This window comes from Thamnophis sirtalis, unplaced genomic scaffold (assembly GCF_051295495.1).
Source record: "Thamnophis sirtalis isolate CommonGarterSnake01/CBP01778 unplaced genomic scaffold, rThaSir2_p1.2 scaffold_8, whole genome shotgun sequence".
Taxonomy (NCBI): domain Eukaryota; kingdom Metazoa; phylum Chordata; class Lepidosauria; order Squamata; family Natricidae; genus Thamnophis; species Thamnophis sirtalis.
In genome coordinates, this window is record NW_028261388.1 from 62,350,141 (window position 1) to 62,370,128 (window position 19,988).

At 37.0% G+C, this 19,988-nt stretch overlaps 1 protein-coding gene across 5 annotated transcripts in view; it reads left to right on the forward strand.

Moving 5' to 3' along the window:
• Positions 1–16,147, forward strand: part of RPGR (retinitis pigmentosa GTPase regulator) — a 114,188-nt gene extending 98,041 nt beyond the window's left edge. For all 5 annotated transcript variants that reach the window (XM_087721783.1, XM_087721787.1, XM_087721785.1 and 2 more), the window contains 2 exons: positions 10,803–10,868; positions 14,074–16,147. In XM_087721783.1, the coding sequence (XP_087577909.1) occupies positions 10,803–10,868; positions 14,074–16,029 (2,022 nt within the window). In that variant the 3' untranslated portion in view covers positions 16,030–16,147. The remainder of the gene's footprint in view (positions 1–10,802; positions 10,869–14,073) is intronic.
• Positions 16,148–19,988: the final 3,841 nt, after the last annotated feature.

Here is a 19,988-nt window from a genome sequence, read left to right on the forward strand (position 1 = left end):
AAGGAGAAGAGGGACTCGGAGTTGAATAAGGAGGAGGAAGAGGATTAAAGAGAATAAAAACAATATAATAGGATATTAATGGAGCAAGGAGGAGCAAGGAGAAACAACTGTCTGGACATTGATTGTAATGCTACCAAGGGATCAGTTATTAATTTATCAAATTAACTAAGAAGATGTAAATAAATATTTATACGTATTTAGCATAAATATAAAGTGGATAAGTAAGTAACCCAGGAACCAACAATCAAAAAATTCACAACTAAATTGTTTATACCTAAAATCGTATTACACCAGTAATTATATAGCTATTTATTTATTTACTTATATCTTTACTCATATTTATATTGAAACTTAAATTTATATCTATATTTATAGTTGTATAGATTGATTAACTGACGTATGAATATCTATGCTTACATCTTTACATATATCTATATTTATATACATACTGATTAATTTATAGATTTATTTTGGCATATATCTTGATTAACTTATATAGTATATATGTGTGTGTGTGTGTGTGTGTGTGTGTGTGTGTGTGTGATATATATTTATGTGACCTCGCATTCCTACGCAACTGCCGAGATCAAAACTTAATCCCCACATGCTTCCAATTGAAATTCCACTCCAACTCTGCAGCCACCAAACGCATCCTGAAAAGAACAGAATTGGCCCTAATCAGAAATGAACTTCACATAAAAAGATTCCTCCTACACCGAATCAACAAAGATCTCCTCACACTTCATCTCAAACTCAGCAACAAAATCCACCCCGCAGTTTGGGACAAATCCAAACAACTCGCCGCCTGGAGAGCTGAAACAAAGACCACCCTCAAGACAGAAACACACATCAACAAACTCCGAAGACTAAAAGAACGCCAGAAACCAACCCCTCCCCCCTCATAGCCACACATGAAACAAACAGTGCATAACATCTCAGATAGGATCCTCACCAAAGCCGAAACCAATGTCCTTTCAAAAGGATTCAACTTTGCAGTTGCCCCCAAATACATCCCAACTGAAACCATTATATGCGGAGTTGAAACCAGCCTGACCAAAATCAACCCTGAAGATGCTAACAGAATCAGACTCGAAATCACCAACATCCTCTGCACCAGCAAGCCACCCAAAAGCAACTTACCCAAAGAAGAACAGACAGCACTACTTAACCTGAAAGAAGACACCAGCATAATAATCCTACCAGCAGACAAGGGCAATGCCACGGTGGTTATGAACACTTCTGACTACCAAACCAAATTAACCAACCTACTCCAAGACTCCACATACAAACCCCTAAACACGGACCCCACCACCTATCTGGAAAAAACCACTAGATCCAAAATAAAAGCCTTCCCCATCAGCGACGAGATCCAGCAAAGAATCATTCCCAGAGAGAAATCATCCAGATGCCCTAAGCTCTATGGTCTCCCCAAGATACACAAAGAAGGAACCACTTAGACCCATAGTCAGCTCCATAGGCTCACCTCTACAAAATCTAGCCAAATTTCTCACCAAACAACTACAGCCCTATGCAGATTCCATCACCTCACATGTAAAAAACTCTTTCCAGTTCATAGAGATCATAAAGAAACAAAACTTACAGCCCAGCGACCTACTCTTGAGCTTCGATGTCGTATCTCTCTTCACCCAAGTGCCAATCAAAGAAGCCTTGACAGCTATCCAAAACAAATATAACCCCCCCAAACACATCCTTGATCTGACCAACCACTGCCTATCCAACACATACTTCATTTATAATGGACAAAAATACAAACAGATAGAAGGAGCACCCATGGGATCACCCCTCTCACCTGTCATTGCCAACCTCTGCATGGAAAACTTTGAAACCCAAGCTCTAGAGAAATCTGATCACAAACCCAAACTCTGGCTCAGATATGTAGATGACACTTTCATAATCTGGCCACATGGGAAAGAACAACTGGACAACTTCCTTATACACCTCAACAGCCTACACCCCAAAATACAGTTCACCATGGAAACAGAAGTAAAGAACCAACTTCCCTTCCTGGATGTCTTAGTCTACAGGAAATCTAATGGCTCCATAGGACACACCATCTACCAGAAGAAAACACACACTAACCGCTACCTGCACGCACTCTCACACCACCACCCAGCCCAGATCAACTCGGTAGCCAAGACACTCATGTCCAGAACAAAACGCTTAGCTGATGAACAACACCTAAAAACCGAACTACACACTCTCACCAACGTACTGACATCCAATGGATTCCAAAGAAATAAGATCACCAACCTAATCCAAAAAGAAACCCCCACTAAAATCCAGGACAGAGAACAAGAAAACGGAAAAGCCCTCCTCCCTTACATAAAAGGCACCACAGACAGAATCAGCAAAATCCTCCACAAACACAACATCAAGACAGCATTCTGCACAAACCGAAAAATATCCACCAGCCTAAGAAACCCCAAAGACAAAATTGAGTTAGAAAATCAAGGAGTATATGAAATCCCATGCACCACCTGCCCACCATATACATCGGACAAACCAACAGAAGAATAAGTGCACGCATTGAAGAACACAAAAACGCAATCAGAAAATAGGAACCAACTTCTTCCCTGATCCAACACCTTAAAGCCACAGGACATAAAATTGACTTTAAAAAGACCAGAACTATTGCCAAGGCTGAACATTTTAACAGCAGAATAATCAGAGAAGCCATCGAGATAGAAAAACGCCCACACAGCATGAACAGATGGGACGATACCTCCCGCCTGCCAGCCATTTGGAAGCCCGCCCTTATTGACAACCGAGTCCCTAACATGAGGAATGACACCAGGTCCACACTCACAATAGCCACACAGGATGTCACCACCAAACATCCACAAAGAAAGCAGACAAAGACCCACACTGAGGATGAGGCACGACCAAGGACCAGAAGCCAGACTGCAACCGCACCATTAGCCACTTTAAACCCCTCCTATCCTTACATGAAACACAAACCCCCAACCAATCAGAACACACCTCCACCCAATCAGAACACAGCCAAGCTCCCACCCAATCAGCTCAAACCCCTACTGGCAGTTATAAGGAAGAAACAGCCAAGATCTCACATTGCTTCTGGAAGCACCAAGCCGAGCAAACAAGCCTGAAGATGACGAATGAGACTTCATCGAAACGTCGCCAAGACACTTCCAATTTTACGCGGGAGAAAACCCAAATAACCAAAGACCTGTATGTATGTATGTATGTATGTATGTATGTATGTATGTATGTATGTATATGTATATGTGTGTGTATGTGTGTGTGTGTATATATTTATATCTATTGCATGTATATCCTTATCTATAGTTAACCTTAATTATATACTGAATAACTTGATTAGATTAGATTGATTAAGAGCAGAGAGATATATTAATAATATATTAATAGTACTACAAGATACTTGGTAGTATCACGGAGAGGGACAAAAAGATTTATAGGTAAATAGTTGATGGTAATTTGGAAAAGTATTTATAGAATTCTTGGAGAAGAAAGTAAAATCTTGAAAGAAATGACCAGTATTACAACGACAACTCTGAGGACAGGGAAAAAAGCTGCATCAAACCCAATGATGATGATGATGGCCTCTCCATCAATGGTCTCTCCATCAATGATGATGATGGTCTCTCCATCAAACCAACGATCAATCGAAGGAATGCTAACAACAGAGAAGACCAACACAATGTGAAATATGCAAATGATGCAGACCACTTTGCTAATGATCCAGGATACAATGGTAAAGTTACAAGAAACAATGTCAAAAAAGAAAATGAAAAGTGATATTCAAAAACTGGATGATAAAATGGGTTCAGTTCAAGAAGCAATCCAGAAAAATGAACAAAAAATATAATCAGTGGAAACCAAAATGGAACAAACTGAAAAAAAAAACCTGGAATTGGTCGACCAAAAGATGATTGCTCTGAACAAGGACTTAGAGGACTCACTAATCCATTTAGAAATGGGCCAGGTAGCTTTCTACCTAAGATTTCAGAACATGACAGAGGCTAAAGAGGAAGACCTAGGACAGATAATGGCAAAGTTAATTGCTGAATTACTTCAAAGAGAAACATGAAATTCTGAACAAATTGAACGAAGTCTATAGAATCCAAACCAGGTGTGGGTTTCAACCGGTTCGCGGCGGTCCCCGCGATCCGGTTGGTCGCCGAACCCAGAAGTAAGTAACTTCCGGGAACAGCGAAAGCCCCCCCCCCCGCGCCCGCGCGCCCGCCCGCACCCGCTCCTTACCCAGTTTTGCCGAATTCTGCGCTTCCACGCATGCGCAGGACGCATACAGCGCCTGCGCGATCCTCCAGGAGCAGCTGGAGCATCGCACATACGCTAGTACGCATGCGCGCAGCGCGTGCATGCACACGTGCACCGCGCGCATGCGCGAGGACGCCGCCGGCCTCGTTCCAACCGAACCGGTTGGAACGGGGTGAGAAACCCACCCCTGATCCAAACCAACTATGCTAGGAGCCATAGACTGCCCAGAGAGGTACATATCAGATTTGCTCGAAAAAAGGTCAGGAACATAATATATAAAATAACTCTAGAAGAACCAATAGTATACAAGATAAGGAAATTATTACCCTGAAACAAGTTCCCAGAAGAATTTGAGAACAATGAAGAGATTACTGCTTTTTGGCCTTACAATTGAACCAATGGAGCATACTGTTTAGGTGAATACTTCCGGAAGGAATGTTTGTCTCTTGGCAGGGCAAAAAGATCAAATTGATAACTTAGATAACGCCCAAGAACTATATGATCAATTGATGGGAGGAGAAGAGGACTATAGTAGTAGGGAGGAGCTGGAGACCGCAAATCAAGAAGAAGAAGAACAACAGGAAGCCAGAGGAAGAGACCAGGAAGAACGAAGTAAAGAAGAGAAAGAACACCAAGAAGAAGGAGGTATTAGAACAAGAACACAAAGAGCTACAAGGAACAACAGGAACTAGAAACTGGTAGATAAATAGGAGAATGAAAGAGTTGAAATTACTATCAATTAATGTTAAAGGACTAAATGCATTGGTGAAAAGGAAACAAATATTTACAAAATTAATCAAAGAGGAAGCAGATATTTTATGCCTCCAAGGGGTACACATTAAAAAAAACAAGATGAAAAATACTAAGAATATAAGAAATTGGGGAAATTATACACAGCACTGGTGGAAAAAAAGAAAAGAGGGGCAACAATGTACATTAAAAAAGGGATAACAAAAAAAAATTATGCAGATCCAAAAGGAAGAATGTTAATGATGGAAGTTTTAATAAGGCAAAAAATAATCTTGATGGTAGTTATTTATGCACCTAATAAAAACCAAGGGGAATATTACAAGAAAGTTCATGAAAAGATTATTCAGACAGGTCAAGGGAATTTATGTATTGTGGGGGACTATAATGGGGTAATATATATTAAAAAAGATTATACCATTGATAAAAAGAATAAGGGAAAAAGGAACATACTACCAAAAACCTTTTTAAGATGACAGAAGAATTGAACTTGACGGATATGTGGAGAAGCTTGCACCCAAAAGAAAATAAATATATGTTTTATTCCAACCCCTACAAATCATGGTCGAGGCTCGATGTGATATGGACGAACAAGGAAGTAGGCAATGGGATAGAGTAGATAGAGGTTTCCCTAAATACATGGGCAGACCATCACCCTCTTGAAATAATATAGAGAGGCCAAAGAAAAAAGAAGAAAAGATGGACATTAAACCCTCAGATTTTAAAGGAGAAGAAATATACACAGAGGACCACAAAAGAATTGGCACTGTTTTTTAAAGAAAATAAAAAACAACATACCTCACTATCAAATTTATGGGATACAATGAAAGCATACATAAGAGGGATAATGATAGCATTCATGGCAAAGAAAAATAAACATAAATGGAAGCAGCATAATATACACTATATTGCCAAAAGTATTCGCTCACCTGCCTTTACTTGAATATGAACTTACTGTAAGTGACATCCCATTCCTAATCCATAGGGTTCAATATGACGTCGGTCCACCCTTTGCAGCTATAACAGCTTCAACTCTTCTGGGAAGGCTGTCTACAAGGTTTAGGAGTGTGTTTATGAGAATTTTTGACCATTCTTCCAGAAGCGCATTTGTGAAGTCACTGATGTTGGATGAGAAGGCTCTCAGTCTCCGCTCTAATTCATCCCAAAGGTGGTCTATCATTAGTTAAAAAATTAGCTGTCGGGTTGAGGTCACGACTCTGTGCAGGCCAGTCAAGTTCATCCACACCAGACTCTGTCATCCATGTCTTTATGGGCCATGCTTTGTACACTGGTGCATAGTCATGTTGGAAGAGGAAGGGGGCAGCTCCAAACTTTTCCCACAAAGTTGGGAGCATGGAATTGTCCAAAATGTCTTGATATGCTGAAGCATTCAGAGTTCCTTTCACTGGAACTAAGGGGCCAAGCCCAGCTTCTGAAAAACAACTCCACACCATAATCCCCCCTTCACCAAACTTTACACTTTGCACAACGCAGTCAGACAAGTACCGTTCTCCTGGCACCCCCAAACCCAGACTCGTCCATCAGATTGCCAGATGGAGAAGCACGATTCGTCACTCTAGAGAACGCGTCTCCACTGCTCTAGAGTTCAGTGGCGGCATGCTTTACACCACTGCATCCGACGCTTTGCATTGCACTTGGTGATGTATATGGTTGGATGCAGCTGCTCGGCCATGAAAACCCATTCCATGAAGCTCTCTGCGCACTGTTCTTGAGCTAATCTAATGGCCACATGACGTTTGGAGGTCTGTAACAATTGACTGCAGAAACTTGGCGACCTCTTCTCACTATGCGCTTTAGCATCCACTGACCCCACTGCGTCAGTTTTCGTGGCCTACCCCTTCGTGGCTGAGTTGCTGTCGTTCCCAAACACGTCCACATTCTTATAATACAGCTGAGAGTTGACTGTGGAATATTTAGGAGCGAGGAAATTTCACGACTGGATTTGTTGCAGAGGTGGCATCCTATCACACTTCTACGCTGGAGTTCACTGAGCTCCTGAGAGCGACCCATTCTTTCACACATGTTTTAAAGGAAGAAATTGGGAAACTAGAAAACCAGCTTCAAAAAAAAACAGAGAATGAATAAACTAAAGAAACATTGACTTTAGCTAAACATAAATTAACTATATTAGAACAAGATGATATTGCAAGAAACCTAAAATTTACCAATCAAAACAACTTTAAGCATGCCAACAAACCAGGGGGGTGGCAAGCTTATAAATTGGAAAAGGAAAAAGAGGGAAGGATAATACAGCAGCTATATGATGAAATGGGGAATTTACAAAATAATGAAGAAGAGAAAAGAGGATCACACAAAAAATATTTTGAGAATCTTTATAAAAAGGAAGAAATAATGAAGGATTATATAAGTAATTATTTGAAGGGGGAAGGGTTGTCAGCATTAGAGGAAGAAAAGAGAATAATGTTAAATAGAGAGATAACGTTTGTAGAAAAGAGGCAATCCAGAAACAAAAGAATAATAAGACCCTGGGGCCAGATGGCCTTGCAGGAGAAATTTATAGAAGTATGGGTGAATTAATAGAACCATTACTATTGGAAATATGTAATGAAGCATTGAACAAAGCAAAGTTACCAGAATCGTGGAGAGAGGCTTCCATCACTTCGATACTGAAAGATGATACAGACAAGAATCAAATTTGGAACTATAGGCCAATCTCGCTCCTAAATGCCGACTACAAATATTTATGAATATTATAGCAGAGAGGTTGAAAAAATTATTAAATGAAAATATACACCCCGATCAGAATGGATTTCTGATCCTACAAGGCAAATAAGCGACAACACAAGAATAGTATTGAATATATTGGAATACTACAAAGCCCATTCAGAAAAACAAATGACACATGTTTTTCTGGATGCCCAAAAGGCCTTTAATAATTTAAATTGGCAATTTATGATCCAACAAATTAGAAATATGAACTTTGGAGACAAATTTGGAAATATCATAGAAGCTATATGCACTACTCAAAAGTCAAACGTAATATTAAATGGGGACTCTACAAAAACATTCCAAATAACGAAAGGAGTATGCCAGGGATTTCCATTGTCACTTCTACTCTTTATTCTGACACTAGAAATACTATTAATTAGAATTAGAGCGAACCAAGAAATAAAAGGAACGAAGATCAAAAAGGAGGAGTATAAAGTTCAGGCCTTTGCCAATGACTTGGTATTTTTTATCAAGGAGACATTAGAAATTGGCCCCATCTTATTACAAGAAATAGAAAAATATCGAGAAGTATTGGGACTTAAAATTAATAAAGAAAAGACCAAAATTTTAGTTAAAAATTTAACAATGAATCAGAAAAAAGAATTAGAGGAGGAAATGGGAATACAAATTACTAAGATTAAATATTTAGGAATCTGGTTAATGGCAAGGTGCTCCTCAATAAAAGATGACAATTATATAAAATTATTTCAATAAATAAGGATTTGGAAAGGTGGGGAACACTACAATTATCTCTGTTAGGAAGAATAGTGACTATTAAAATGAATATCTTACCCAAACTATAACCCACCCACCCCAAACACATCCTTGATCTGACCAACCACTGCCTATCCAACACATACTTCATTTATAATCTATTTCAAACAATCCCTATAAAATTGGATAAGAGGTTTTTTACAGATGTAAACAAAATAACCACAAAATTTGGTCAGTAGAAAGGCACGGATAAAACTAGCTTCACGTCAGGATAGTAGAAGTAGAGGTGGCTTTGGACTCCCGGCATGGGACCTCTACTACAAGGCAGCGATATTAATATGGATTAGAGACTGGGTATTAAAAAATAGAAGAATTTTAACATTGGAAGGGCACGATTTACAAAAGGGGTGACACACTTTTCTGTGGGATAGGAGAAATAAAGCACATTTGTATTTTTACAGACACAAAATAAAAGATGTGTTGATACAAACTTGGGAAGACATAAAGAGAAAACACTATATGAAGATACCCAGGTGGCTATCCACCATGGAAGCAATGATCTACCCCAATACATTAGAAATAGGTAAAATGTTTAGATACAGTGAAATTTTAGATAGCCACGGGAAACTCAAAAACAACCAGGAGCTAAAAGAACAAGAAATATGTATTGACATTTGGCCATATTTACAGTTACAAGCTAGTTACAAAAAGGATGCAGAAGAATATGGATTTGATATTTAACCACAACAATTACATAAACTGTTGTTAGGGCCAGAGGGGAAATGAATAACCAAATTATATAATTACCTACTAAAATTTGATGGGGGCAGAGGAGGTTGTAAAAGAATCCATGATTGCCTGGGTCAAAAATTTGGGACATAACATAGAAGTAGAAAATAGGGAAAAAATTGGAACAAAAATTATACAACCACGAAATCTATAGCTTATAAAGAAAATCAATATAAGATGTTTTACCATTGGCATTTGACACCAGCAAGACTGGGCAAGATGTATCCAAATTTAAACCCAAAATGCTGGAAATACAGACAAGGACAAGATACCTTCTTTCACTCATGCCCTGAAGCGAAAATGTATTGGCTAAATATACAGAATTGGCTGCAGGATTTAATTAAATGTCAAATAGAATTCAAACCGGAAATGTTTCTCCTGGGGATAATTAAGGTGAAATACAAAAGAAAGTTAAATTACTTGATGTTACACATAATAACGATGGCAAGGATTGTTTTTTGTGCAATATTGGAAGAAAGACAGTATTCCACCAGAGGGATTAGTAATCCCAAAAATATTTGATTGTGCAGAAATGGACAAACTCACATTAGAGTTAAAGGGAAAGGGTGATTTGGAATACTATGCGGTTTGGGAGAAATGGTATGAATGGATAGACAATCAAAATAAGAATTGAAAATGTACATAAGGTTAGAATGTTTGGAAACAGAATGTATATAACGTATCGAATATTGATTCTAGTTATTTGAATAATGCCACAGATCTGTTAAATATGTGATTGAGATATATAAAAAAATGTGTAATAAAAATAAATATTTTAAAAAATCAGAATTTTCTTAGATAAGATTTTGTTAAAACTATTTCAGGAACTGAGTACATTTAATATTTAGAATTAGGAAAGCAATGGGTGATATACCTTTCAAAGCTACAGAAAAATTAGGCATTATTTGAGAGGCATAGATTGCTCATATTCTCCAGTTTTAATAATAATGTATTAAATTTATACAGTATTCTGCCCTACTGTACAGGGGATAGGGGAATTGTAGATATGTGAGGTTACATAATAAATAAATGAAAATTGTCCTGATATCCAATCACTCTTAGAAAAGTTATATTTTGTGGATGTAAACCAGTGGTATTCAACCTGGTCCCTACCGCCCACTAAGTGGGCATTCCAGCTTTCATGGTGGGCGGTAGGGGTTTGCTGTAACTCTGCTTTATAAATTTTATAAAGTAAAGTTACTTCCCTACTTTATAAATCACCATTACTGTGGAACCGGTGGGAGGTTAGAAAATTTTACTACTAACAGAGATACAAAAGTGGGTGGTAGTTATAAAAAGGTTGACTACCCCTGATGTAAACAAATCAGTCAAAATAGCCTTGACTGAGCTAAAACAAAAATAGACTGGCATTTAGAACTTTTTCTTGCATTTCTCTAATTCTGTTTATTTTTTGATTGTTTAGAAACTGATCTGAGATGTTCCAGTAAAAAAGCAGTTTTCATGCATGTAAACATTAATTATTTGCTTTTATTACTACTGAGATAAAAAATGTTTTTCAGACCCATGTGATGAAACTAAATCCCAATGACCAATTGATAGAATTAGCACCAGTTCAAAAACAAAAGGTATTGTCGGATTGTTTATATATTTCATGTGGCTTACTTTTCATGTTTTTTGTACCAGTAGATAAAACCTGGGGAACCACTGACCTGCAGATTCAATGCACTCTCAAAGGTTTTAACTTGCCCATAGCATTTCAGTTGCAATCCATCTTTCCCATGATCCCTCTCTCCATCTTGCCTTTTTCCATCTTTCTCATCTTTTATCAAGTGTTTAGGAGAAAGTTGGAGAGTGATTGTTTCCCACCTTCTTTGAAAAACAAGAGAACTAATCCATTCTTTCCTGTGTGCAAAAAAGGCCTTAAATGACCCTCTTTTCCCTCCCTGTGTGTATAAGCAATCATTTTCTCAATCTGATGGATTTACAGGAGATAGGATTTCAGCAGAGGGATCCTTCCAACCCCAAAGTTCTGTTCTTTGATTATATAGGTTTGAAATGAATAATTGTTGTACAAAACAAATGATGCACAATTTTGAGTGGCCTCAGAATATTTTTTCTGCATTAACACAGATTATGTAAATCTTTATTTTCAAAAAGCAGTTTGAGCCACCTACCTTAATCAGTTAACAATAAAAAACAGTTCTGTTTTTGAAAATATATATTGTAGAACATGATAGTATTTTTATTTTTTTTCCTGTTTACCAGATATTACAATAATAATTTAAGATTATATTAATGCTTTAACTTGGCAATAATGTGAGAAAACAAATATTGCAATATTTCTTTGCATTGTTTTATTAGCTGAAAATTGCTTTCTTGCTTACCTCAACCAAGAGGTTAAGACAAGTCAGTTGCTAGAAGAGGTAGAATGCAATTTGCATAATTGTACGGGGAATAAAAATTCAACCCAAGATACCCATAATATGTCAGTGAAAGGATTAACATGCTGTGTTTCCAGTTAGTACTGCTAAAATTTTAAACTGCCTAGTGCTCAAAGTATTGTTTTACTTAGTTTCATGGAAAGTACTTCTGTATAGGGGCAGAGGATGGGGAGGAGAGTAGGTACACACTAATAACTTTCTTATGAATCTTAAATTCTAGATCAGTGTCATAATCCAAGTAATTATCTTACAAACATGGAATTCTCCCATTATTAGAAGCCACCAGTGTTATATAAAAAGAAATATTGATGAATAGTAATATTTGTATGCTTTAAATTCAATACAATATTTGCATTCTTTACATGCAATAAAAGTAAGTTCTTTTGTATTCATGCATGCTAGAGAAGTGTAGCTGACAAATAAGACGAGTATATTTTAAAATTGAAAATCAGAATTGGCAAGTGTATCATGTTAATGTAAATGTAATCTGAAGAACAAACAAGCAGATTGGAATGTCTTATAATACTAAATTTTACAACTATTTTGTAGATTAATGTAACAAATTTAAAAAAGTGTGGAATGTACTTACAAGTAGTTCTCCAGTTATGACTGTTTAACATTTTCCCAATTATGATTAAAAAGTGCTTCACAGCCCATAAAGTACTGCTGCCATCTGCTATAGAAAATGAGATTCCCTCCTGGCAGGCAGCTCTGAAGGCAAAAGGGCTACTGCCAAGGGGAGAAGAATTCCACTGTTAAGCTGCAGAAACAGAAGTCAAATCTTAAAGATCTGAGCTTCATTTTGACAGCCCTTCAAAGGCATTCGCTTTAGAACACAAATTATAAGCTAACACGATCAGCACTTAAATAAAATATATACAAAATGTTTTATCGTTGGCATTTACCACCAAGAAGATTGGCTAAAATGTACCCAAACATGAAGCCGACCTGCTGGAAGTGTAAAAAAGTACAAGGGGCTTTTTATCACATATGGTGGACCTGCCCGGAAACACAAAATATTGGATAAAAATTTGGAAATGGGTGCAAAAAATTACAGGAGAATAGATAAAATATAAACCCGAAATCTTTCTGCTGGGAATAATCAAAGGGAAATATACAAAGAAAATTAAGTACATATTAACACATCTGCTAACTACAGTTAGAATAGCATTTGCCCAATGCTGGAAACAAAATAATAACCCCTTGGACGAATTAGTGATAAAAAGAACTTTGGATTGTGCAGAGATGGACAAATTAACACTGAAATTAAAAGATAAAGAAGAGTCAGAATATTATGAAATTTGTAACAATTGGTACAAATGGCTGCAAAACAAGAATAAAATTAATTAAGACAAAAAACAATATATATAAATATATATGGAATTGTGTATAAAGGTGTGTAAATATAGAAGCGAAATATTATATACATGTACAGGTATGATGATATAATAATGTTGATATAATGACTGTAAGGTGTTGTAGAAGGGAAAAAATAATTTTAAAAAATATGCTAGTAAAAAAGGCATTCTCCACACACAGAAGGGAGACAAACTCTTCCAGTGGGCTGTAGGGAGAGAGCTAGGATCTTGAATTGTTCTACTATCTGAACTATTTCTCCACACTGCAGGAGTTTGTTTCCCCTCTGTGCATGGAAGAGAACAGATCTGGTGGATTGCCTACCAAAACAATTCTCTTCCATCCATGGAGGGGAGACGAACTCTAGCAGGAGTGAAAAATGAAGTTCAAGATCCCAGCTGGCAGCCCACCAGAGCAATTTACTTCTGTGCATGGATGGAAGATGAGCTTGAAAGGCAACTCCTTTACTCCATTTTAATGATTCAGGAGATTAGGAGTATGCCATTTTGCAGTCATTCATGAAGCAGTCAGATAGGTGACTTGGTTAACAACCATTTTGCTCAACAACTGAACTTCCAATCCCAATTCTGATTATTAGTTGAGGACTATCTAATATGACATGAGGATTATAGTGATAAAACTAAAAGTATTTGATGAAAAAATATTTCTGTTTGCACAAAAGCACTTATCTTGTCTCCAGGACAGGTCAAATTCTTCATTCCATTATAATTTCTATAACTTGATTTACCCTGACATGTTGACTCTGTTAACATGCAGAAGTCTATTATTATAGACTTCTGCATGTTAACAGGAACCTGAAGAAGAGAAAAGAGTGTAAGGGTGTCTAAAGTGGTTCATGCTTTTTTAGATGTTAGTGTTACTGTTTTAATTTTTTGCTTTTGCTATATTTAAGTCTCTTCTCTATTCTTTTATTGTCTGCTATTTTCACCCTCTGATGCCTTTTTATTTGCTCTTACTTCATTCTTAATTCTCTTCTTTCTTTCTTTTTTTCCTTGCTTCTCATGTGGATTAGAAGAAAAATAAAAATATGAAACTGACAATTGATGGTAAGGGTGGGTTGAAAGACTCTGATCGTACCCAGTTTCAGGATTGCTTAGAGTCTGACAGATCATCTTCTCATTTGGAGTCTTTGGCATCAAAAAGCTTTGAAAAAGGTTTCTGTACCAAAAAAAATAGCTATGATGCTTTTGTGCAGAAAGTTAAGCCTCATAAAAAGTATTCAGGAAATAAATATGAACAGCTTTCTATTATTTCATTGAATTATGATACTCAACAAACTGTAAAAGAAGAATTTAGAGTGACAAAAAAGAAAAATATTGACAAAATAAATTCTGGCCCAACTCAGCAAGTATTACACAGCCATTCTGGTAATGATCAACTGGAAAAACAACATGAAGATCATCAAAAAAATAAAGGAGAAGCTAAACCTGATCAATATATTATGCAAGATAACAACAATAGTGAAAAACCAAAAGAATTTAATCACAAAGAAAGAATTACAGAACAAATAGTAAGAATGCCATCTTCCTTAAGTCAGGAAATGATGAATAATTCAGCAACGTATGTTTTTGAGATGAACCAATTTAATTTTGAAAATGTGACAACTACTGAAACAAGAATAGAAGACAGAAATAATAAATGGGAAAGCAATCAAGTTGGTTATAAAGAAAAGAAAAATTTAAATGTTAACAATATGCAAAATGAAAAGAAAAATATGGATGATACATCGGAGAAGGATACCCCGGAAGAAAGTCCACAAAATTACCAAGGCAATGAAGAAGATGAAGTAAGTGTGCAAGAGGCTGAAAAGGAAGATGGTGCACAAGAAAAAGAAAGTGACAGCCAAGAAAAATCTGAAGAACAGGAAGTTGAAAATGAAGCAGATGAAGGCATGGTGGATGCTACAATAGACACCAAGTGTGATGGAGAAAGTGAAAATCATGAATTACAACCTGAAACAGAAAATGAGCAGAATCTGAAGGAAGAGGAGAACTTTCAGATAAGACAAAAGAAAGATGACACATATAATAAACTGCAAGAGATAGAGGAAACAGACATATATGAGCCAGAAAATGAAGGAAAACCTAGCATTAAGAATGACCAAATTAAGGACAAAGTGAAAAAAATGGAGAATGAAAAAGATAATGAAGAAATGGGAGATGAGAAAGAAAACAGAAAAGATGGGGAAGTAGAAAAGGACAACGAGCAAAATTATGAGGAATGTGAAGATGGAGAGGAAAGTGGTGATGCTATAGTGATAAAGGAGAACAGCATAAAGGAAGAGGAACCTGAAGAACAGAATCAGGAAGACACCGAAAGAGAGGAAGAAGGACAGAAAAAGCAAGAGGGAGAAATTGAAAGAGAAGTAGATGAAGAAAGTGTGGGATGTGAAGAAGAGGAAGAAGATGAGGAAGAGGGAGACAATGAAGAAGTTCAAAATGATCCAGATATTTACGAAGGGGGGGAAGAAGAAGAAGAAGAAGAAGAAGAAGAAGAAGAAGAAGAAGAAGAAAGTGAGAAGGAGGAGGAGGAGAAAGAAGAAGAGGAAGAGGAGAAAGAAGAGGAAAAAGCTGAAGAGGAAGAGGAGAAAGAAGAGGAGGAGAAGGAGGAAGAGGAAGAGGACAAGAATGAGGAGTTGGAGGAGAAAGAGGAGAAAGAAGAGGAGGAATTGGAGGAGGTGGAGGAGGAAGAAGAGGAAGAGGAAGAAGAGAAAGAGGAGGAGGAGGAGGAGGAGGAGGAGGAGGAGGAGGAGGAAGAAGAAATTGTTGAGCATGAAAAGGAAGAAAAAGTAGACAGAAGCCCCAAAAGTCAAAAACATAAAGAAAATAATGAAAGGAGAAATCAAAATACAAGCAGCAAAATAAAAAATATTAAAGAAAAAAGATCACTAAAACAAGCAGTGAATGGATTTCAACACACACACGAGTTTTGGAACAATGTTTTACCGCATTACTTGACGCTAAAGTAATCCTGGAGACTAGAAATAATTTTTACATGAAGGTCTTTTTCAGAAAGCTATAGTATAATGTATATATACAATACCCGCATTAATGAATGTATGTGCACGTATGTAAATATGTGTGTGTGTGTGTATACGTATGTATGTATGTATGTATGTGTGTATGTGTGTATGTGTGTATGTATGTATGTATGTGTGTATATATATATATATATATATATATATATATATATATATATATATATATATACACACATATATATATGTGTATATATATGTATGTATGTATGTATGTATGTATGTATGTATGTATGTATGTATGTCTTTGGTTATTTGGGTTTTGTCCCGCGTAAAATTAGAAGTGTCTTGGCGACGTTTCGACAAAGTCTCATTCGTCATCTTCAGGCTTCGTGCTTCTAGGAGCAATGTGAGATCTCGGCTGTTTCTTCCTTTTAACTGCCAGTGGGGGTTTGAGCTGATTGGGTGGGAGCTTGGCTGTGTTCTGATTGGGTGGAGGTGTGTTCTGATTGGTCTGCCAGCCATTTGGAAGCCTGCCCTTATTGATAAACGAGTCCCTAACATAAGGAATGACTATCCTTACATGAAACACAAACCCCCAACCAATCAGAACACACCTCCACACTTCTAATTTTACGCGGGACAAAACCCGAATAACCAAAGACCTACATACTAACACCCGCGAAAACCTCAGAAAACGTGTGTGTGTGTGTGTGTGTGTGTGTGTATGTATGTGTTGTGTCACAACCCCTGATATGCCCAAATATGGGAGGGAGCATACTGCTTCCCTTTTTTATCTATAGCTTGAAATAGATCTATACTAGTCTTCCTTTATTTATTTATCAGCACAAATGCAACATATGTATGTTTGTTTGTTTGTTTTTGTAGATTTTCATGGGTGTAGGTATGCTGGGTTAGGGTTAGGGTTAGGGTTAGGGTTAGGATCAAACACCAGCCTGAGGATGGTGAGTGAGACCTCGCCGAAATGTTGCCACGACAATCTCAATCTGACATGGGAAAAGACCCGAATACAAAAGACCAGCATATATATACGCATACATACATATACATACACAAAGATACATAGACACACATATATACATATATGAAATTGATTTAAAAAATTCTCATCCCTTGAATCTAATCTTAAACATTTAGAATGTGAGTTTCTTTCCATCTAGATAAGATAAATCTCACCAAATCTCCTTGGTCATTAGAGCCAGAATTCTTCATAAAATATTAATTTCCCTATTTTGGAATATAATTCCATATCATAGTAATATTTTTAAACCTGACCTCTCATATAGATCAACATGTCTAGAATAAACTTGTAAATTATGGCTTCCTATCTCCATTTCATCATAAAATAGTAAGATGATGTAGTGTAGTAGTAACAAGTCTATATAGAACCATATCCCTTGGTGTTTTTTTTTCTAATATGTCCTTGCTGTATAATTTCCTGAAGCATTTGACCAACTGCATTCATTGCCACTATGCCATAACAGGGCCTTCTCATGTTGGTGCCTCCAAATGTTTTACACTCAGCAGTGTGAGGGACAAGACTTGCACAGGAATAGCATAAATATTGCCAGTTAATCTACATAATTCACATCCAATTCTAATCCAATAAACTTGATTTATGAGAGTTGTTTTAGTAACCTAATACACTGGAGAACATCAGGTTGGGGAGGATATCCTTCAGATTTGGGTTACCATTTAATATTATTTAGACACCTTTGTATATTTGCCTTCAGTAAACATAGAGATTAATGTTAAAAATCCTTGTAAAATAATACTGTTAAAACTATAGTCAATGCACTTGATGTGCCTTATGACAATTATGACATGCTTTAATAGTTGTTATTATTGTATGCATACATGGCTGTAATAAATTTCATTTTGGTTTTACTTGAGAACTTATTTTTTTAAAAAGTCTGCTAAGGATTTGATCTTTTTAATGTGGAATTTAGATGCGAGTATAAAAGAAAAATAGAATATATCTGAAAATCTCCATTCTCAATTTCCATGCTCAACCCCTAATTATTCCTCAACAGCACAATTTCAATTCATTTTAGGTTTGTGTGACAGCAAAACAATTAATTTGGGGAAAGTAGTCAATATACACATTTTAACATTGCTTTCACTCTTTCAAACTGATACATACAATAAAATACTAAGATTAATAAATATAAAATACTTAAAACATATCTTTCATCAAAGTTTGCATTAGTATCTTAAGACTGTGGCCAAAACCTCTGTGTAAGAAAACAAGTAGTAATACAGTCCAGAAACACCATCATTCCTCCAGTTGTTCTGTATTTGTCAGAGTGAGTGCAACAAGAATATTCTGAGTACAATATTTTAAGAACGACATTGATAAAGTGGATATATTATAAACAAGAAAGTAACCAGAATGACAAGACTAGAAAGAAACATTTAGAACAGGGGTGTCAAACTCAAGGCCCATGTGCCAGATTTGGCCCATGATATGGTTAGATCTGGGCTGCAGGGCTGTCCTGAAAACAGCAAAAGACCTGCCCCTGGTGCCTTGGTCCAGGCTGGCTGGGTGTTGATCTAAAACTTGGTGGTAGCTATCCAGGCCGGAATGCGATCAGCCTTAGATTTGCGGGGCCATCCTGGAGCCAGGAAGGGGCTGTCCCTGCCCCACCCCTGGGTGCATGCTGGAAACAATGAATCCCCCAACCCCACCCAGGCCGCCACAGGTGCCCTTCAATGTGAACGACATCGAACAGGGCACACCCACCCCTGCCATGGCCACCCAGTTGGCTGCGAACAACCGGCCATGCCCACCCAGCTCCTCAAAGACAACCGCAACCCTGATGTGGCTCTCAATGAAATCAAGTTTGACACCCATGATTTTAGAAGGAATGGTTGGAGATGTTAGATATGTTTACCAGAGAGAAGGCTGCAGGGAGATGTGACAGCTAATTTCATGCATCTGAAAGTGTCTTGTAGAAAACTTGTCACATAATGTAGGATAAGAAACAATAGATTTAAATTGTAAGAAAGTAAATTTTGGTTAGACATCAAGAAAAACTGCAACAGCAAACACTGTTTCACAAAGGAATGGGGTGGGGATGGACCTTCTCTTTCAATGAAAGTATTTAAAGACAGTCTGGAAAGTCATCTGTTGGTCATGATGCAGTAATGGAATCTTGTTCTGGGCAGTGGTTGGATGAGATAATTTCTTTCCAAACTTTGTGTTCTATGATTCTAAACAATAAAACTACACTACAGGTAGCCCTCAACTTACAACCGTTCATTTAACAATGAATTAACAACAGCCTATGAAAAAGTCTGTTATGGCCTGAATTCGAATTTATGACTGCCACCCTCTTCCGTCACATGATCACAATTTGGACATTTGGCAGCCAGCTCCCATTAAGAATCATTTGTAGCACCCCTTGGTCATGTGATCATGATTTGCTATTGGTTAAGCTGGATTCATACTTATGACTTGATTATGACCACGGTGACTTGACTTATGACTGTGGTAAAAAGGGTTGGACATACTTTGTTAGCTTACTGGGTTTTTAAATATATTATTCAGCACATGGGAACAATATCAGAAATGATATGGTAGCTTTGTAGCTGTTTATCCTACTCATGTGGAAAGAGATTGAGCCCCTACTTTTTACAGGTATCTTCCACTGGATAATCTGATACTAGAAATAAAATGATCAGATGTAAGAAAATACAGTAGGTAGGAGACTGGATTGTTTTCCCTCCCTTGCATCATACTATGCAATCAGAAAAGACATAAAATGCACAGGCAGATTGCACAAGTATACTTTGGGCCACTATTGAAATTGGCATCTTCATTTTGCATATACTCAAATTCAAATTGAGGCTATGCTTTAATAAATGTTTTAATTTACCAATTCAAATGTTATTTTATAATATACAGTTTTGATAATTGTTATGAGTTT